This window comes from Anolis sagrei, chromosome 3, assembly GCF_037176765.1.
Source record: "Anolis sagrei isolate rAnoSag1 chromosome 3, rAnoSag1.mat, whole genome shotgun sequence".
Lineage (NCBI taxonomy): Eukaryota > Metazoa > Chordata > Lepidosauria > Squamata > Dactyloidae > Anolis > Anolis sagrei.
Window position 1 is genome coordinate 43,024,544 of NC_090023.1, and position 22,750 is coordinate 43,047,293.

Sequence of the window (22,750 nt, forward strand, 5' to 3'; positions counted from 1 at the left end):
CCACCCTTCTGTTCAAATTGGAGCACCAGCAATGCTCGAGCCAGACATATTGTTCCATAATCTGAAACAGGTTTACTGTTTAAAAATATGATGTCTGAAGAACAAAAGGCATGAGGGGAGCCAGCTAACTTGAAAGGTTTATCCTCAGATTAACCATATTCACTCTTTGACTGTGTTCATTTGAACAGAGATTCGTTTTACCCACGGGGAAGATTATCACAATGAATACAGAACAGGAGTTCCATATCTTTAATGTTAACAAGTCCATGAACAGGAAGATACAATGTAAAGTTCTGCAGAAAATTCCCTTCCTTTTCATTCCAAACCCACACTTCAAATGCAGCATCTTCATCATTTAATTGCTGATGGAGATATGAAGGCAGAGGGGAAACATCCAACTATGTTCCTGTGACTAAATACACAGCATTGAAGGATGAGATCAATTTTGTGCATCCAGTTTTAGGAGCATAGCTACACAATCATCTGCTACTCTTCCCACACGCCAGCAGCCTACAAATAGACATATTGGGCAGGAAGTTATACTGGGCTGCAGCAAAAGAGAGCTGAGGGAGAAGACATTACTTGGTACCACCAAAAGAAATGTACACTATATCTTCCTGTCCTAACATCAAAACCAAGATTACAATTAAGGAAATAGGAGCTCAGTCCCATGGCCTGACTATACAATTTTAATTCCTGTATAGTCTTAATTTGCAGCACAGGTGGAAATAGTGCATTCTTCAGGTGTTAGAGAAGTAGCATTCACAACTATCTTTACTATGAACCATGTATTGATGGGAGTTGTAGTCCAGTATCATCAGAAAGGGTGAACAATTTCCATTCTTGCTCTACAGCAGGGGTTCTCAACCTGTGGGTCCCCTGATGTTTTTGCCTTCAGCTCCCAGAAATCCTAACAGTAGATAAACCGGCTAAATAGATAAATTGTAGGCCCAAACACCTGGAGACCCACTGGTTGAGAACTACTGCTTGATAGTGAGCTTCAGATGGCATTCACAAAGCAACACAGAACAATTTGAAATTGCCTAAATTAATATCAAAACAACAACACCAAAACTAAAAACAATGCAAAAACATAACAACTCATCAAAATAGCAAAATTATCAGAAAAATACCAAGAGTGCAAGCTAAATCTCAATGTTAAACAATGCAAGGGTAACTGTACTTGTTACTGGAACTTTTGGAGAAAGTTGAACAAAAGACTCATGAGGCTAATGAAGAATAGAGAAAATTGGAGAGAAATAAAAACATAACGGAATCATTATTGCCAAGTGGAAACATATCAGTTTGGGGAGTGTCCGTGCTAGTGTTTAGGAAGCAATATGAATAAAACACATTTCTTCAGTTCCACTGAGACCTAAAGAAGCATCACTGGCCATTAGGGCCCCAGTGCTATTGCCACTTACCTGTGATGGAGCCCTATTGAACTCAGAAGTTTATATCTGAGTTATAATATTATCGTGTATAAGATTGCACTAGACCTCTCTGTTCTATATCTCTTACTGTTTCTCCCCCAGGCCCTGACCCACATACTTCAGAAAGTTTGTGAAGAACAGAAACTATGAAAAAAAAAGTAAGGATTCTGTAAAACCTATTTGTCCTTACCTTCAATAAGAGGTTTTGATGTTCCTCTGACTGACTGAAGTTGGAGCCCATCTCAAATATACTCATTGTTCCCTCCTCACAGAGATTTAGCCACTTTTGATATTCTTCATGTCCTGGAAGCCTATCCCAGAAAGTTTTGAAGACTTCCCATACTGCCTCCTGACACACTGAGGAAAAAGAAAAATATGTATTTTTAATCTGCAGTTGTTATGATTATCTATCACTATACAGTTCCTCACTGGGTCAAACTAGTAGACAGCCATTTTATCTAGCACCACTTTTTGAGCAAGACAAGGGGAAAAACTGCTTTGAAAAGTAATTTTTGGACCATAACTATCATAACTCCTACAATTAGCATGTCAGCTAGAGTAATCTTGGAGTTATAGTCCAAAAGCTCCTTTTATATGTTTGGGAGAAAAAGAAATGTTTGCAAAGTCTACACCAATATTTGGTGGTTCCTCCTTCCTGCTACACCCACCATGCCAAACTGTTCAGTTCTAAATGGTTGTTCAGCCTTCAAGAGTAGATTTTGAGGAGTCACCCAAAATTTAGAGTGAACAGAAAAATGTTGGGAAATCCCAAAAATTTCATAAAAACAAGTGAATAATTCAGATATATAGCCAGTATATAGGTCATTGGTAAGTGCTTATCGTAACCCACCACACATAGAATCTTCAGTCCTGCAGATCACAGAATGATCTGGCTGGACCTTATGCTTCTGCCTAATGAACACAACAAGAATACAAATGGAGATGAAAATAAGGGTACACAAAAAGCAAATTGATGCCAGGCAGCCTTCCCTAACCTGATAGACTCTGCATGTATTGGTTTACAATTCCAGATGATCGTTTAGATCAGGGCTTCTTGACCATTTTCTGCTCACAACCCATTCCCGACTGATAATTTTTTGTCTGATCCCAGGTAATTAGCTATATAAAATAGGAATAAAAACCAAACATTTATTGAAAAAAAACAGCATTTGTAAGGTTTGCTAAACTAGTTGATTTTCCTTTTTGTGGAGTAAAGCTGGAGCATTTTCTGAAGAGCCCACTGTAAACATGGCATGTTGCTAACAGGTTTGTGGAAATGATTTACATTCAGAAACCTTTTATTTTTGTCAAATTTTGTGACCCCAACATTGAGACTCAGAGTTTAAGAAGCAGTGGTTTAGATGATGATTATAGGATTTATAGCCAACACATTTGGAGGGTACCATGCTGGGAGAAACTTCACTAAACATTTTAAAATAGTCTACAAAGTATTCTCAATACACATGAAACTGAAATGGATGGAGAATGGTTACTCTGCAAAAGTGTGCTGAGACAAGTGGCAGCCAATAGCTGCCACTGCAGTGAATTGGTGATACTGTCTTTAGTCTGCATTTTAAAGGAGCTATCAAAGGTGCTGAATCTTATCCCCAGAATGCTTTCCTTACTTTGGATAGCTCCTTTAAAGTTTGGAATTAGGCATGAAGTGATTTCAGTGGTCTACTGATATGAGAGTCACAGCTGCCATTCACAGAGAAGGGAATAAAGCTCCTGTAACTCTCAGTAAAAGGATAGCTCACCTTTAGCGGGAGCTAGACTTTCTGTTAATGTGCACCAAGCTCCTACCTAGCGACTCTCCCTCCCTTTTCACCCTCTTCTCTCTGCCGGTCAGAGCAGTTGGTTACATCATGTTCACACAGGAACCTTTCTGTGACCCAGGATAAATAAAGGAACAGGAAGGATTTTCCTAGTTGCTTAATAAAAAAAAGAAGAAGTTGGGACAGAATTGAAATGGTTTTCCATTCAGCCTGCAAACTGAATCTCAGCTATATTGCCGGTAGATCTTATTGTGAGACTCTATTCAGAAGAGTTGTTTTTCATGTGAAAGTCTTTAGATTCAGAGGCAGGACATGGGAAAGGCAAACCTTAGAACTGTTTTAAGAAAATACAGGTTGAGTGCTCCTTGTCTGAAATGTTACTATCTTGGCTTCCCAGGAGGTCAATTTTTTAATTTTGGAGTATTTTGGATTTTGGAATTCTAGGAAAAGGGTGCTTTACCTGTACTTTTCTTCAGGCTACTAAGGAAGGGTGGAGAACAGAGCAACTCTCCGTTGCCTGTTCTTGCAAATAATCTGAACTTAATTTTCAAGACAAATCAGCTCCTGTGCTATCAGCTTCAATTTAATCAAACTCTATGTAATTTAAAATAATTGTTCTCTCTGTATTTTTTCTGTTCATTGATATACTTAAGTGATCTCTTGTAGCCTGAGGATGATGGTTCATTGATAGACATTTTGTTTCACAGTTTCCTAAACTGTCTCTCTGACTTCATGGTAGTAACAATAATAAATGTAGCCAACTGACATTGTGCTGGCTTTCATGGTATTCAGAATTTATGCTAGAGGTAACCATAGCAGACATATTTTCTAAGGACTTCATCATATGCAGACTTTCCCCCATTTCTAATCAGAGTCCCACGGAAGCCAGCAAATGATATAAGACTATTTCCGGGGGTTGCCCATGGGACTTCAATTTTAATATGTTTAGAAACGGGGTATTTTTGGAGCTGGGTAGCTATTGATTTTAGACATTTCTATGTGCTTAGAAGAAGGAAAATACATGCACTTTAACATGTGATGGCAACTGTTGGATTTCTTCATGTAATATCATTTTAGGTGTCCTTTTTATGATACTGTCATAGCTACTTTGGTTTTCTGTTCAACAATTATGTCTTTAGTAAAATTCACTTTTTAAAAAAATAAAAGAAAAAGCTGGTGTGCACTAGCTTAAGGGGTGACAGATAAAAATAAGAACCAGTGTGGAGTGGGTGCAGAAAATTATTAAAAAGTGTTGACCATAGTAGTTAATGGTGGAAATTTGGGTTTCACTTGAGACAGCTAAATTGGTGGTGCTTGACACATTGGAACAAGATGGTCTATTTTAATTAATAATAATAATAATCATAATAATCCTTTATTTATACCCCACTAACATCTCCCAAAGGACTCAGTGCAGCTTACAAGAAGCCGAGGCTCAACACATCAATAAAACAAAAGCATAACAAATACAACAATAAATAAACCCATAAACTCATAAAACAAAACAATAAACATTAAAAGACTAGCAGTAAACATTAGACAATAACACCATGACGCATTTAAAACTAAGGCCAGGCCAAATGTAATGATTAAAAATTTTAAAAATGCTGGACATGACAAGTGAAATGGATAGGTTTTTGGAGATAGATGCGGTGTGCAGACAATCTTAAATCTCTAGTAAAGTGCATTTGGGACATGATGCTTGGAGCTTCCTATTCTGGGAAGGCACACTGGAACAACCACGTCTTCAAGCTCTTCCTAAAGACTGCCAACATTGGGGCTTGTCTGATGTCCTTGGGGAGAGAGTTCCAGAGTGGGGGGCCACCACGGAGAAGGCCCTGTCCTTCATCCCCAACAATCGGGCTTGCGACGCAGGTGGGATCGTGAGCAGGGCCTCTCCAGATGATCGGAGAGATCGTGTGGGTTTGTATACAGAGATGCGGTCACGCAGGTAGGCGGGTCCCAAACCGTTTAGGGCTTTGTAAGTAAGCACCTGCACCTTGAATTGGGACCGGAAAATGAACGGCAGCCAATAGAGCTCCTTAAACAGGAGGGTTGACCTCTCCCTGTAAGGAGCGCCAGTTAACAACCTGGCCACCGCCCATTGGACCAGTTGGAATTTCCGGGCCATTTTCAAGGGCAGCCCCACGTAGAGCGCATTACAGTAGTCCAATCTGGAGGTGACCAAGGCATGGACCACCCTGGCCAGATCCGTCTTCACGAGGTACAGTCGCAGTTGGCACACAAGTCTCAATTGTGCAAAAGCCCTCCCAGCTACTGCCAACGCCTGAGCTTCAAGCGTAAGTGATGAGTCAAAGAGGACACCCAAACTGTGGACCTGTGACTTCAAGGGGAGTGTAACCCCGTCCAGCACAGGTTGCCACCCTATTTTGTTGTTGTTCATTCGTTCAGTCGTCTCCGACTCTTCGTGACTTCATGCCACCCTATAGCTGTGAAGAATAGAGAATTTGGATCATCTGGGCTTCTCCTATCATGTAATGCTGTGGGTTTTGCTATGGGAAGGAAAATGTTGCACTTCTGGTATCCACAGCACTTAAAAGCACAGTAGCTTTGATCTACTTTGCACTTGGCCACCTTAGTTGCTGAGATAATGCCACTTATCATTAATGCTGTCATTCCCCACCCAAACCAAAGAAAACATACCAACAGGTTTTCATTATTAGAGAAAAGTAGCATTGTGACAATCTTTGGAACTTCAAAGAAAGAAAGTGACAAATAGAGTTTTCGTTATATGATGTATCTCTATATTGACAAATTTCAAAGGACTCTGCTCTCCTTACCCTGCCCAAATCCCCGGCCCTATAGTTTGCTGTTCTACAGTTTCCCAGGCCCAGCCCTTTCTGAGAGCCTGGTTATGCTCATTTTAGTATCCCTGGTTCTTGAATTTTGAACATTGGTTGGATGGAGTTTTAATGCTAATGCTTTATACTTTTATATCTATTTAACTTTATTTTTAACTGGACAAATGTTCTATCTGACTATGTTTTTTATTTTAACTGTGTGTTTGTTTTAATGGATTGTTTTGTCTTATGGACATTTGGTCCCATGTAAGCAGCCCTTCGGGGAGATGGTGGCCGAGTATAAGAATAAAGTATTATTATTATTATTATTATTATTGAGATAATTGGAGTGGTGACAATCTTCATTTTCAAAGAAAGTGACAAAGAGGGTTTCATTGTATGGGATTTTTTAAACTTTAGGAAACCAATCGAATGAAATAAAGATGTTAATGAATCAACAACTTAATTTGCTTGATGTCTGAGGGAATAATTCAAGTCAAACCCCTCTGTGTGACAATATGTGGAGGAGGAAAGGAATGTTATGGAAGGAAAAGACTGTATCATCAATCAATCAATCAGACTTTATTTATATCTTGCTCCATCTCCCCATGGAGACTCAAGGTGGCAAAATATCATGACATCATTTTGTAATACGGCACAACTCCTGAATCCACAGGACCTGTATCCACAGTTTCATTTATCAACAAATGGCAAGATATGTCATCTCTAGGCATTTTTATGTCCTCCAACATAATTATCTGGTATCTTGGATAAAAAGTCATTCGTTTCAATACGTTTTGCATATCAGTGCAAAGTCCAGGAATATATTCCCCATGGATATTGGGGTCCTATTGTACTTGAATTTTCCTCCTCTCCCTAAGTCTCTCTCTTTCTCTTATATGTAGCTTTAAGCTATAACTTTTTTGGAATTTAGACTTCTGTGCTACTTTTAACAATGCATGGAAGAATGCTAGTGCTATAAGTATATTAATAGCATTTGCCTCCAGCAGGATACCTTCTCTGTTATCATAAGTAATGTGCCTTTTAAGGTAATCGTTCTCTGTTTTGTTCTGCCTCTAAACAATGGCTTCCCCATAGAGACAGAGAGACATATAGACATACACAAGTGTACTTCATTTTCAAGGTATTGCATTCACATTTCTGAAGAGGTTTGTCTGTCTCTGCAGAATTGACAAATGCTAACAATGACCTGATGAATGAAAGGCTTAAGAGTAATTGGAAGAGTTCAATGAGGGCAAATTACTTTAACATGAAATAATTTTCTTATTAGGGACCCCTGTTGATTTCCGTGAGGGTTTCAGGCTCCTTGTCCTCATGATGATTATGTTGATGATGCTTTTTAGTTCGTCATCTTCTCATCAATTTTTGGATGAATTAAGTAAAGCTATTGCATTGAAATGCAAGCTGTTCTTTTCCTCTAACTGCCTCAATCAGCTCTTGCTAGCTTAGGGATTTAGTATCTGCCCTTCCAGTTAGTAATAGTTAGTGTGACAGCCACCCCACTGCGTCCACTTGCAAAATCTCAGCACCATCTGTAGGTTCTTATTGCATTAACCAAACGTGAACTTATAAAGGTAGGCCTTTCTTGCAGACAGAAAGGATAAAGCTTTGGGAGGCCAGTGCACCTTCTGCTGTGCCAGGCAAATCCATGAGGATTGTAGTTTTCCACTTTCATTACTTAGGAAAATGGGATATACTATATGTGGAGTTTCTTAGGTTTGCATTTGGCAATATGAGTATTTTAAAAGAAAGAAAGAAAAAAAGAAAGAAAGAAAGAGTTATTTTTCTCACATTCAAAGAGCTGAATGTGATTTCAAGGATTTCTTTAATAGGTAAAAAGAACCATTTTCCATTTGCCTGCTCAAATGGACCTAAATCATAGCATTCTTCGAAACTAGCCACTTTGGGTTTATTTTTAGAGAGACAACATGGGATAGAAATAAATATAACAACAGCATCAACTACTATTACTGCTACTACTACAAATTCTGGGGATAAGCAAAAGCACATCAATTGGGACCAACTTCTGAAGCAAATATTAAAACAGCATCACATTGTCAGTCTGCAGTTTTGTATGCCACTGAAGTCCAATGTAATGAATGTTTATTTATTTATTTATTTATTTCACTTGTATACTGCTTTTCTCACCCCAGGAGGGGACTCGAAGCAGTTTAACATAGTTATGGCAATATTTAATGCCTCACATACATATGAAAACTAACATAAAACAACAATAACATACAACTATCGATTAGATCATAAAAATGTAACATTTAAACATTAAAACATGGAGTTCAAAACATATTAATATAAACGTTAAAATCACATAATCCAAAAATCATGGTCCAAGGCCATTCCAAATATCAGATATCAATTGCACATAATACCTGAGCATTCCTTGTATTGCTTTCCCCAAAGGCATGATCCCATAGCCTTATGATCCCATATACTTTTTTCTGATGGCCAGGAGGAAGGGTGCTGATCTGATTTTGTTAGGGAGGGAGTTCCATAGTCAAGGAGCTGCCACTGAGAAGGCCTGGTCTATCGTCCCCACCAGTCACATTTGCGATGGCGGTGAGACCGAGAGCAGGGCCTCCCCAGATGATCTTAACCTCCGAGATTGTTCATAGAGGGGATACATTCAGACAGGTAAGCTGGACTGGAGCAGTTTAGGACTTTATAGGCTAAAGCCAGCACTTTGAATTGTGCTCAGAAGCAGACTGGCAGCCAGTGAAGCTGGCATAACAGGGAGGCTCTCTGCTCCCTGTACCCCGCTCCAGTGAGCAGTCTGGCTGTCGCCTGTTGGACCAATTGGAGCTTCTGAACAGCATGTTACAGTAGTCTATTCAGGGTGTAACCAGAGCATGGACTACCGTGGCCAAGTCTGACTTCTCAAGGTACAGGTGCAACTGGTGCATAAGTTTTAATTGTCCAAAAACTCCCCTGACCACTGCTGAAACCTGGGGCTCCAGGCTTAGTAATTAATCCAGGAGAACTCCCAAACTGCGAACATGTGTCTTCAGGGGGAGTGTAAACCCATCCAACACCGGATGTAATCCTATACCCTGTTCAGCCTTACGACTGACTAGGAGTGCCTCTGTTTTGTCTGATTTGATTTCAATTTGTTTGCCCTCATCCAGACCATCACAGCTGCCAAGTACTGGTTCAGGACCTCAACAGCCTCCTTAGCAGTAGGTGGAAAAGAGTAGTAAAGTTGAATGTCATCGGTGTACAGATGACATCCAACTCCAAAACTCCAAATGATCTACCCAAGTGGCTGCATGTATAACACAACCAATTATACCATAAGCACATTTTGAGGCTAAACCAAAGGCAAACCCTCCTTTGAAATGTATTCAGAAAAATATTGTTTTCCTCCCTCATTTGTTTCCAAAAGCATGATTCCAGAGTTACCAGGAGGCAGGTTTGCATTCTTAAAGGAGTGTGTGTGTGTGTGTGTGGGGGGGGGGGGGGGGGTTACTGTGGAATGAGTGGTGCCATTTTCTGCCTGGTACCATGCTTGCATTTTGTCCCCAGAAGATAGCATGCATAGGTTCTGGGAAGAGGGAAACCAACAGCTAATGGAATTTAAACCATTGACTGTTCGGCAAAACCTTCTAGCACTGAGATATATAAAAATGTCTCCAAGTGCACCAACATCAATTTGTGTCAGACCCTCATGGCCCAGGGTAAACTGTTGTGCACATGCTTTATTGTCACAACTCTTGTAGTAGGTGTAGGCATAGTATCCAGATCCAGGAGGAAAGCATTTGTATGTTAGGAGAGTCCAAAAAAGCATTATAGGGGTCTCATTAATGAACTTTGAGGGTATGTTTGGTAGGACTCATGCCTGGATCATGAGGGTGTTGGAATCCTACACCATCACATGAGAAGGAAGCTACACAGTGGCATCTGGCCATGTAGTCTTCCATAACCATCATCCTAGGTATTGGCTTTTCAGCCAAAGGCAGGTTGACTAATACTGAGATATGGTCCCATGACAATGCCAATATTACATGCAGCTATAACCAGTAAAACGTATGTTCTTATTTTCTCCAATTTTGTGTGTCATGTTATATTTATTAGGAATCAAAGGAGCAGTGGACTCTGCTACTTTGAATCTACAAAAATCTACAAAAAAGTATAATGTCTGTCAGAGTCTTCATACCAGAGGGAGGTGCCCAGAAAGGGATGCAAGATAGAAATTTCCTAAAAATCTGAAAAATGTAATGGATAGGGAGTTGAAAAAGAAGAAATTAGACAAAATTGGAAGTTGGATGGAACAAATAAAGGAGAAGAGCAGCATTAAGGAAATCCTAGGTGAATTAAATATATCATGGCTCCATTGGGTCCAACTGGACCAATGGTTCAAAAATTGGAAAGGAAAGAGCTCAAGGGAAAGAGAACCAACAAAATTTGAATATATAATATTAAAAGAACAGGCTAAAGAAGAAAATGAGCATAAAAAAGGGATAACAAGTATGATATACAAAATATTAATAGAGATTAAAGGAGGGAGAAAAGGGATACAAACAAGGGAACTATGAGAGGAAGAATTGGGAATAAAAATAGGAGAAAGGAATTGGGAAAAATTATGGAGAGCAAGACACCTCAAGAATTTATCAATTAGGATAAAAGAAAACTACTACAAAATGGTATGGAAATGGTACCTGACCCCAACAAAGATACAAAATATGGATAAGGGTTGTTCAGAAAAATGTTGGAGGGGTTGCCAAGAAAAGGTAATGTATATCCACATGTGGTGGCAATGCAAATATGTACAGAGGTTCTGGGGAAAAGTTATAGCAGAAATAGAAAGTATTATAAGAAAAAAAATTAATATAAATTCAGCGACTATACTGTTATCTATTTATAATACAGATGAATGGAAGGAAAATTAAAAGAATTTGATAACTATGTTAATGGCTGCAAGGCTACTAAATAGCAAAATATTGGGAAAGAGAAGTGGAAATTAAGATAGAAGAATGGTACAAGGAAATTTGGAAATTAGCAATAAATGATAAATTGACATGCAATCTAAAGGTTAAAAAAGGCCTAAGGAAGGATAATGATTTTTAAAATATATGAAAAATATTTATTGAAGAAACATTAAGGAAAGAAGATGGGAACCAACCCCCACCAGAAGAAATGAGGTTCTGGTGGGAGTATAAAGAAAAATAGAACTCCGGAGATGGGGAGCACAAGGGGTAGCACAACTGGCTAAGAAGTAATTATCATCATGTTCATGATCATGATCATGATCATCATCATCATCATCATCATCATCATCATCATATTTAATTACTTATTAATCGCCCTCCATCCGAGAATGCTCTAGGCGATTTACAGCTAAATTGTAAAAGATAAAATACATACATACAGAATTTAAAAATTAACAGAGATCGAATGCTCTAGTAAAAAGCCAGGTCTTAAGTGCTAGAGTAAAAGGCCCTAAGTCACGCATGGCTCTCATATAGGGTCTTTTACTTTCATATAATTACTTTATGAATTATAAAGTAATTATATGAATTATAGAGAATTTTTTTTGTAATGAAATGAATATGAATATAATAAAAACTATTAGAAAGATGAAATAATATCCATTAAAGGCATGGGAACATTTTCCAGTTTTCACTCTGGCACCCCTACCTTTGGATGGATCTCCATATGAAGTCCAATGGGTTTTTATGGGTGTGATGTCTTCTTTGGAAGCTTTTAAACAGAGGCTGGATGGCCATCTGTTGGGGGTGCTTTGAATGCAATTTTCCTGCTTTTTGACAGGGGGTTGGACTGGATGGCCCATGAGGTCTCTTCCAACTCTATGATTCTTTGATTTTTGATTCTATACTGTAGCTCCTTTTAAAATGATCATAAAGCAGCTCTCCCCCACCCCAAATATACTACATACACATGACAAAATATCGGGTTTACTTTTTCTAGTCTTTGTTTAGGTTTGTGCAACCCTTTGGCATCCTATAAATGTGGTTCTGAATCAGAAGCACACATAGGGATGAGGCGATTTAAACAACTTCTCCCTGCCCAATGAGATCAGGGTATATGATTGCTGGATAGAATGACTGGTTAACAACATGAAGTTGTCCAGGAGGGGTTGCACCCTCCATTTGATGGTTCTAGAAAAGCCGTGGGAAAACTTTGGCCCTCAAGCTGTTTTGGACTTCAATTCCCACAATTCCTAACACCCTACCAGTTATTAGGAATTGTGGGAGTTGAAGTCCAAAACACCTGGAGGGCCAAAGTTTGCCCATGCCTGGTCTAGAATTACTGGGATCAAATCCCCTATACAATCTAGTTTATGAATATCAAGGGTCTGGAGAGCAAGCTCTATGAGAAGCGGTTTAAAGAGCTGGACATGTTTAGCCTGCAGAAGAGAAGACTAAGAGAACACATGATGGCTCTGTATACATATGTGAGGGGAAGTCATAGGGAGGAGGGAGCAGCCTTGTTTTCTGCTGCCCTGGGGAATAGGTCATGGAACAATGGCTTCAAACTACAGGAAAGGAGATTCTACCTGAACATGAGGAAGAACTTCCTGACTATGAGAGCTGTTCAGTAGTGGAATTCTGCCCCAGAGTGTGGTGGAGGCTCATTCTTTAGAGGCTTTTAAACAGAGGCTGGATGGCCATCTGTTAGGGGTGCTTTGAATGCAATTTTGAAATGTGTTGCAAATGCCAAGAGGTCACTGTAACAATTATCCTTGATGGGTAATTCCTTCCCGATGACTACAGCCATTTCACAACTTTCAACCACCACATTTAAGGGGGTGTGATGTGAGAACAGATTTCATCTAAAGCAGGCATGGGCAAACTTGGGCCCTCCGGGGTTTGCCCATGCCTGATCTAAAGAAATGCTACTGTTTCTATTCACTGTTTTTACTGTGCTCCTTATCTGAATTAACATTACTGAAATATTCATAAATCTGTCTATTGCTATTTATTTAAAGGAGATAGTTAATTTTTTAAAATAGGCATTGTACTTTTCAGGAAGTGCCCATTTGGCACAGATTTTATTGTTCAAGGGCTATTTATCTATCCAAAGAGTAAGAGTGATTTAGCCTATTACATCTGATTCTACAGAAAGGGATTTGCTGGGTTAACTGGAGGGACAGTACATGACAAGCACTTGATGGCTGTTAGGGGGTGGGGCGACTTGGTCATTTGTGTAAATGAGCAGTGCTCAGATTTAATCCAGATGTAATCCAATTTGTACTTCTTAAGGGCTGAACCATGTATTGCAACTAGTAGTATATTCACTCGGGGAAACTATCCTCCTTGAAAAGTGAACAGCCAAATGTACCAGAGCTGAGGAGTCAAGTTAGTAATAAGGGAACCTCACTCCTGAGAACCTCACTCCTGAGGATGACAACCTACAAAGACACAACATATAAGGGAAAGAAGTGATGGAGAAGGAAAGCAAAAGCACCAATTCTCAGTGTTATGCAGTTTATGTACTGACCAATTTTTCAGGAGACAGCAAGTTTTTACAAAGTTATAGGGAGGAGGGAGCAAGCTTGTTTTCTGCTGCCCTGGAGACTAGGACATGGAACAATGGCTTCAAACTCCAGGATAGGAGATTCCACCTGAACATGAGGAAGAACTTCCTGACTGTGAGAGCTGTTCAGCAGTGGAACTCTTGGCCCGGACTGTGGTGGAGGCTCATTCTTTGGAGGCTTTTAAGCAGAGGCTGGATGGCCATCTGTCGGGGTGCTTTGAATGTGATTTTCCTGCTTCTTGTCAGGGGGTTGGATTGGATAGCCCACGAGGTCTCTTCCAAATCTATGATTCTATGATTCTATTCTATTCGGCCAACCTAGCAGTTCGAAAACATGCAAATGTGAGTAAATCAATAGGTACCACTCCAGTGGGAAGGTAATGGCGTTCCATGCAGTCATGCCAGCCACATGACCTTGGAGGCGTCTACAAACAACACCGACTCTTTAGCTTAGAAATGGAGATGAGCACCAGCCCCCAGAGTTGGACACAACTGGACTTAATGTCAGGGGAAACCCTTTACTTTTACCTTATTGTACGAAAACACCTCAAAAAGTCTTGAAGAAATAGCCTTTTACAATGCTTCAAATATAGCTGTAAGCTATCAATCTTCCAGGTCAGAACACCAACATATGAGGTCTAACTGGAATCTGCTAGTTTCCTGTTATTGCAGCCACTGCAGGAAAGGTTTCTGAAGGATACCTATCATCATGCCATCAAAAGAGATGGTCTTGTTGCTTTTCCTCATGGGGCAATCAGTTCTGATCACCTCTGTGAGGTTAGGCCTTTGGCCCATCTAGTAGAAGAAACAGTGTATGCTATGTGGAGGGATGTTTATCTTCTATGGCCTCTCATCTTCACAGACAAGGGAAAAAAGATTCAGAAGATGAACCAGTTTCATACTAATGGCACACAAGAGCAATTAAGTCTTAAACAAATATAAATTAACTTAATGATGACCCAGACTGACCCTGGAATATGACCTGGATTATGTGATTTTAATTGTTGTTTTAATGTTATGTTTTAATTGTTTGGTTTTAATGCTTTTGTTTATTCATTGATGTATGTGTACATTTGGCATTGAATTGTTGCCTTTGTGAGGCCACCTTGAGTCAAATGTATTGTCGAAGGCTTTCATGGCTGGAATCACTGAGTTGTTGTAGGTTTTTCAGGCTATATGGCCATGTTCTAGAAGCATTCTCTCTTGACATTTCGCCTGCATCTATGGATGCCTCACAACCTCTGAGGATGCCTGCCATAGATGCAGGTGAAATGTCAGGAGAGAATGCTTCTAGTACATGGTCATATAGCCCAAAAAACCTACAGCAACCCAGTTTGAATCCTTTTCAGGGTAAAGAAAGGTGGGGTACAAGTATGGTAAATAAAATAAATACAATGTGTTTGTAATTGATGGATATATACACACTGTCAAAAAGTAATCTAACAAAGTTGCTTTCACTGTACTGATATTTTCATCTGTGTATGTTTGCCTTCAAGTCACCTGTGGACCTATGATGACCCCATGAATTTTCTTAGTGAATACTCAGAGGTGGCTGTGACAATTCCTTTCCCTGAAATATAACCTACAACACCTGGTATTCATTGGGGGTCTCTCATTCAAGTAATAATTAGGTGTGATCCTGCTTAGATTCCAAGATTTAGATAGGATCTAGTGCTCTAAGCATTTCCATCTATGCTCACCTTTTGTCCTCCCTGCAACAGCTGTTAGGGGCTGCTTTTAAAAATTTCCTAGTTTAAAGGAATGCCAGGTTGGGACAAATAAATTTTAGAAAGGGATAGCATAGGAAACTCTGCTGCAAGTATGAAGCTTGCCATGTATTATTGTCATTCACTTTGGTAAATTCCTATCATGGTGCATCTTAAACTTCTGTAGTAGTAATATAATAATATACCACCATCCCCAGAGCACTTAAATCTCTAGCGGCAGCAAGGATGTTAATCTTAAACCTCCACCCACATGCTCATATAGGCTCTGGCCCTAACCTCAGCATATAGCTTATGGTTGTATCTGTGATCTTGCAGTCTCTCTCCCTCACACGTACACACACATCATCTCCAGGTCAGCAGGTTCAGTGCCTTGAGTGGCTGGGCCTACACTGAATCCCTTTGCAAGTTTTATGGGAACATTATTATTTCATAGATATGAGTGATCTCTTTTCCTGAGCTTACAAATCTCAGAGATGAAGAGCTTCACACATGTATGAAATAGATCACATGTCTCAAGGAGCTGAGAAGGTGCCAAAAATACAGCTTCTATTAAGAAGCATATTTTGTGGAAAAGGGAAGGTAAAAAGGTACATATGAATCTTCTGCAATCATAATAATTTGGTTGATATAATAGTAGATGAAGACTTCCTTGATAGTAAAGATCTATAAATCATGCCATAATCGGGTTGAAAAAAATAAATGTAGTATTCCCTCCTTCAACTCTAAAGACATAGCTATCTATTTAAAGTATGCCATCAAAGTCTAGGTAACAGTAGGTCTGGGTACTCCATCTTCAATGTTCTTTGTGTTGCTTGCTTATCCAAGTACATCATGGTGGCCTATCTTTTATATTTCCCATTGCCTTACATTACCACATGAATACCAACATAACTCCTCTTAAATTGACCCACAAATGAGTTTCTTCACCTTAAGGTGAGCAAGGCCATTACTAGCCCTTTTAATTATCCAGAAACAGACATTGTTGTAATTTTATCATTGTTATTTCCCTTGCTTAGTCTGATAGTTGCAACTACTACTGCTGCTTCTTTCACTACTATGACTTTAGGGTATCCCCTGTATTGTCTGTGGGCAGATTGCATCCCTAAAATGCCTAAGGCTATATCATGAGGAAACACCTTTAGACAATCAAAAAAACAATACAATTAAAAGTCATTCAAGTAAGTCCATAATAAGGAAATTATTCACCAGACATCAATTTGAATAATTTGTATAATTGGTGGCTTCCAGACACTCAGTGTTTGAATCCTTACATCTCAAGAATGTGAGTCTTGTTTTGCTTGCTTACCTCTGAGTTTGAAATATTTCAAATGGTTGACAAGAGCCTGTTCCATAGACTCATCTGGACATATTTTAACTCCAGTAGGAAAGAAAATTGATCTTTTTCTTCGAAAGTGCATGCGCTTGCTTAATTTCTCAGATTCCCTGAAATCAAGAAGATGCCTAGAATCCAGAAACTGGGGGTGGCTTCTAATTGACCGCCAGCCATTAGGTGGAAGATCTGGTGTGGGTTCCTTCATGTCTATATCTTCTGCAGGTAATTGGGTCACATCTGAAAAAGGACACCACAAACATATCCTTTTAAATAGCCACACATACAAAGTCACAATACCACTGAGGTTTACTAAGAAATACAGTCCTCAACAAAATGTTTTACGAAGTATTGTGCTTATTTCTTTATCCATTTAGATAACTTGGAAGCTAACAGAGAAGATTTTGACTTCCATATTGTATGTTTGGCAGTGTGTTTATCATTACTACTGTTATAATGATGTATCACCATGCACAATGATTTATTCACTACTCTACTCATACTATAAAAAGGTAATTTTTTCACATAATCAAAGTTGATAGTTAGTATTATCACATAAATGTTGTTAAATATTTAAAAGCAAGGTCTCCGGTGGCACAATGAGTTAAACCCTTGTGCTGGCAGGACTGCTGACCAAAAGGTCAGTGGTTTGAATCTGCAAAATTGGGGGAGCTCCTATCTGTCAGCTCCAGCTTCCCATGTGGGGGCATGAGAGAAGCCTCCCACAGGATGGTAAAACATCCAGGCATCCCCTGGGCAACGTCCTTACAGCAGACAGCCTATTCTCTCACACCAAAAATGACTTGCAGTTTCCTAAGTCGCTCCTGACATGAAAAAAAAAATATTTCAAAGCAAAGTAGAAACTTTGCCTATTAGAGTTCCCAAACATAAAATTGAATGTTAAAATGGCTTTATTGATTGGATGCCATGGATAAAATAATGGCCTCTACTTCCACAGACCAAGAAAGCAGAAATGCTTCATCTGACTCGATTGCTAAGATATCTTGTTTTGCTGCTTAGGGCTATGATTGGATCCTCTGTGTTCTTCCCAATCGTTTTTTCACCCAGAGGTATGCATTATGATACCATTGGTCATATCACGAAACACTATTGTTGTTGCAGACTGATCCCATAATATTACAGGGCTTCCAACAGCTTGTTTTATATTAAATATTTTTGGCTATTTTTATAACCGGACAGCAACAAAAAGCACATACACAGAAACATTGTATTCTTAGGCTAATGTCATAAAAGAATGAACCAGTTAAAATCAGCAAGGCATGTTTGAAAAATGAGTTTGAGGATAAGTTCTTATGATATATTTTGAATGAATAAGGTTTGGTGAATTCATATGGTGTGGCTGAAGTGATTATTTTGCGTATTGGCAAGATAATAATTTTGACTCAAAATTAGAGGGGTGGGGGGAGGCACCAAAATAATTGAATTGACCAGTGAATAACAGCAAATATATGCAATGTGGATTACCAGATATCAGTGAATTTTGAAATATTAACATAAGGCTTTTAAGACGATAATGCTGTAATTTGGGTGAGAATCAGTAGACAGATGGTCTATAGTAACTAGTATACAAGAAACCATTGATGTTTAAAATCTGTTTTAATATTGGATCTTTGATATCAAGGCAAAACAAACAGATACTCAGTTATTAAAATCTTAAGAGTATATATATTTAAATGGGAAGTATCATATAAATATATATTGACATGCTACAGAAGGTTATATATAATAAATAGCATTTACTCATTTCTCCTGTCAAGTATGGCAGATCTTGTTGAAAGCCTCAAGAAAGAGACAGAATTTGAATGTCTTATCTGTTAAGTATATTTCTTCTCATCCAAATTAAAACATGAAATTAAACATAATGATTTGACCCAGATTCAGAGCAGGCTTACTCAAATAAATGTGTCTAAACTTAGCTATTATCACAATTAGACTTGATTTCACTGAATTATTCTAAATATAACTCAGTCCAAAATCAGCCAAATATTCAAAGGAGACACATAATAAGTGCTAGAAATGAAAATATGGAACATATTCTTACCTGCAAATGCTTGAAAATCCCTTTCAAAGAACACAAGTAAACACATTCCTAAATAGATTTTCCAAGAAAAGTCACACATAATTCTGTCCTTTCTTTTAAGGCAAAGGGAAAAGAACCAAGTCCCTTTTTAGAAGTGTCAACTGTCCTGGATGTGTTAAACATCCAAGGAGATTTTCTTCTTGGAGAGGCTCTGGCGTCACATCTAATTGCCTTTCATAAAAGGTTAGGACTATTTTCTACCACCACCTCCAAAAATCTTGCCAAAACGCCTAGATTATTTCCTGTTTAAAAGGAACGATTCCATTCTCATTTTGGAAATCACCAAATGTGCTGCAGGAGAAGCGTCTTGATGTTAGCCAATGGACCACGGAGACAATTTTTTCGTTCTAAGCTGCCTGCTAAGCCAGCTTTACTAGAGCTTGTCATGTTGTTAACTGGCAGCCTTCGCAAGGACAGTACCTTTCACACTTAATTAAGCACAATTTTGATTGACTTCCCTTTAAAAAAAAAAGCTTGTTGTCCAGGCAAATAATGTATGCTAGCATCATGGTTAGCAGCAACTTCTCAAGCTATTCATGGGTTACAATATGAGAGCATGAAAGAGCACAATTGATTTGATTTAGCATTATGGCCAGGTATAATGAAGGAAAGGCCCCTTGGTGATTCTTTCATGATTCTTTCACCCTTTCAGGTGGTAAGGCAGAAGCATGCAGCTCCATGGTGATCTTTGTCTTTTGCATACTAATATTTTGACTTTAAAAAGAAACATTGACAATAACCATTATGTGTGCACTGGGAACTACAAAAAAAAGTTGAGTGTTCACTTGTTTGACCATTCTTTTAAATCAATTATACTTGTATTTCTGAGTGGCCATTTAGGGCTTTAAAGGTTGGCACCAGCATTTTGAATTCTGCCCGGAAATAGACTAGTAGACAAGGCAGCTGTTTCAACGGGAAGTCACGTGATCCCTGTAATCAGTCCGGTCAATGGCCTGGCTGCAGCATTTTGAACCTACTGTATTTTCAAACAGTTTCCAAAGGACATTCCACTGATATATAAACCTCACTTGTCTAGTTTCCAATTGACCTCACAACCTCTGAGAATGCCTGCTATAGATGTGGGTGAAACGCAAGGAGAGAATGCTTCTGGAACATAGCCACACAGCCTGGAAAACTCACGGCCACCCAGTTTCCAAAGGCAGTCTAAGTAGAGTGTATTAGAACAGCCAAAATGAGATGTAATCAAGGCATATGCCATCCTAGCCAGATCTGACTTCTGAAGAAGCAGATACAGCTGGCACCCTGGTTTGAACTGTGCAAATACCCTCCTTGCTACAGCCAAAACCTAGTGATTCAGATTCACATCTTGAGTCCAGGAACATACCCAAACCATAAGCCTAAGATGCCATCCCATCCAGCACAGACTGAAATCCTATGCCCTGATCAGCCTTCCGACTAACCGGGATCATTTGTCTTATCTGGATTTAGTTTCAATTTGTCCATCCTCAACTGACAGCTGATATTGAATACAAGGAGTCCCAAGAATGTGATAAAGACTCCCAAGTTGTAAATATATTGCAAATATTTCAGTAAATTGTAGAATTGTAGAACCACAGAGCTGGAAAGTACCACCACCAGCACCATCCATTTCCATTTCAACATGGGGGAGATGCAGACCAGATGCTTCACTTAAAAGTTGCCAGGAAAAGAGCATTTACTATTTTTTGCCCACATGGCAGAAAGATTTGTGAAAATGTTGAGCTTTTAGAGAGATTCCTCGAAAACTACATTGGACTGATTAGAGAGCATCTAGTGGGTGGCAGGGGAGAGAAGTAGCACATGGTAAAGCAATGGTTGAATGGAAAGCCTATGAATGGCTGTAGAGCAGTGTTTCCCAACCTTTTTTTAACCAGAGACCACTTGATCAGAGACCATTCTCCAACATTAGTACCAAAAGGGTTACGAATCAGTTTTTGATCAACTTTAAATTTGGTTTGGTTATTTGGGGTGCTGATTCAGAAAACTGCATTGGATAGACTACAACAGCTCTAGTTTCTAATATAGAACATATGCAATTCAGTAGTCACTTCCAGGCACCACATGGAATGGCTCCACTCAAGTGAAGGGTGAATGAGGAGAAACAGCAGTCAGGAGGCTTGTTGTTGCACATTTTGTGTGTTGCCAACCTCTTCCCTCCCGACATTCCTGTTGCCTCGGCACTATAAGAGGGTTTCACGTGACCAGTCACTCTCGTTGCAACGATGTATTAACAAAGAGGTTGTGGGCCATATTTTAGTTCTTGGGGACCACTGGTGGTCAATGGTCCACAGGTTGGGAACCACTGATGCACAATATAGATATCTTTTTAAAATATGAGTGAGAATGTGCATGCATGAGCCTTCTGTGTTTGCACAATGTGAGCCTTCTATGTTTGCACAACGTGAATGAAGAGAAGGCAGTAGTTTTAAGTGGCTTGCATTCAAGTTACAACATATTGTCTTTTAGAATCACTGCCACAGCAATCATTTGCTGAATGTTTACCTCTTCACCCCGTGACGACCTTTCTACAATGAAACTCATGTTTTCATTTAATTTCAAATGGAAAATTACTTAGGGAACCCTTATATAGTTGTAAAGTAAATGGATTGGTCATCTTTAGTCTGACACAATATAAAGCAATTTCTTTTGTTGCTATGAGTGTATAGTGCTGGCTGAGTGCTTTCCTGAAGCTGCATTTTCACTTAAATAAATAGGTTGCAGTTATCTGATTTTTGGCAATTTTCTTCTTTACTTCACCCTCATTCAGAGGGATCATGTAACTCTTGAAGGAGCCTTCAGGGAAATATGCAAAGAGAAAGGTTTAGTCCTTCTATATGCACATTTATTTGGATCCAACCTTTTCTTAAAGGGAAATCTTTCACATTGCAATACAAATCTTGTGGCAAGAACCAACATTGTAGAGTTGATGTAGCATTGAAGAGATATGAAATCCAGGTTGAAAATGCACTCTGCAATAGAACATTGGCCAAACCCACAACTTTACAGGGTTGTTGTGAAGATTTTTCAGAAGGGGGATCAGGTACACCAACCCAAGTTGCTTGGAACTATGAAAGTGACAAATATGGAAAATTGTGTTGCTTCATTTCCTCTGGAGAACATACACATGCATTGAACAGAATCTGACTAAAAATTGTTGCAGTGGAAAATACAACAACATCACAATTTATAATAATACTTAAGAAACATCTCCCCCATACCAGTCCAAGTAATGTGAGCATACTTAATTATATTTGATATGAAATATAAAAGTATCTGTTATGTTTGCATTCTCCACAACACAGGGCTTCGTTTTATAGTTGACTATAGTGGCCTTCTTATTTCCCTTATCATTTATATTATCTCAGCCCATATCAACTCTAATGTAAGACAAACCTGTCAAGCAACATCGGATTGTATATGAGAGGAGTTATTAAACATTTTCCCTTACCCACTTTTATTTATCATAGGATGCTGAAACTGCCCATGTGTAATGATGTAAGTCTCTTTAGGTTAAGTGCCAGTTTACAACTCAGAACTGATAACGGACTTGATTTTACAAGTGCTGAAGTGATATGAGATTTGATAATGGACCCAGTGGAATACAGAGTAGTCATCAAGTTCCTTTACTTGAAAGGCCACACACCAAAGGAGAGGTTTGATGAAATGAAAGATGTTTATGGTGAAGATTCCCCATCATGTGATGCAGTCAAGAACTGGCATCATCAATTCAAATGTGCTTGGACTTCGGTGCGAACAGCTCCAATTCCATTAAGTGGAGGTCACCATTTTGGAAAATCACTGTGTAACCATTCACCAACTAGCCCCAAATGTCAAGATTAGTGTGGGGGGAAAAATCATCCAAGACCATCTTCACATGCATAAGGTATCCGCTCGCTCCCCCCCCCCCACCCCCGGGCTGCTCACACCTTTCCAGAAGCAGGAATGAGTTGAATGCTCTCAGGCTATATTGATTATGTTCCATGGAAACCAGGAGGACCTTTTCAAAAGACTAATTACACTGGAAAAAAGCTGGGTGCATCACTATGAAACTGA

At 39.1% G+C, this 22,750-nt stretch overlaps 1 protein-coding gene across 3 annotated transcripts in view; it reads right to left on the bottom strand.

Moving 5' to 3' along the window:
• Positions 1 to 19,100, bottom strand: part of IMPG2 (interphotoreceptor matrix proteoglycan 2) — a 72,420-nt gene extending 53,320 nt beyond the window's left edge. For all 3 annotated transcript variants that reach the window (XM_060770707.2, XM_060770706.2, XM_060770709.2), the window contains exons 1-3: positions 18,659 to 19,100; positions 16,573 to 16,836; positions 1,624 to 1,790 (exon numbers count right to left, since the gene is read on the bottom strand). In XM_060770707.2, the coding sequence (XP_060626690.2) occupies positions 1,624 to 1,790; positions 16,573 to 16,836; positions 18,659 to 18,737 (510 nt within the window). In that variant the 5' untranslated portion in view covers positions 18,738 to 19,100. The remainder of the gene's footprint in view (positions 1 to 1,623; positions 1,791 to 16,572; positions 16,837 to 18,658) is intronic.
• Positions 19,101 to 22,750: the final 3,650 nt, after the last annotated feature.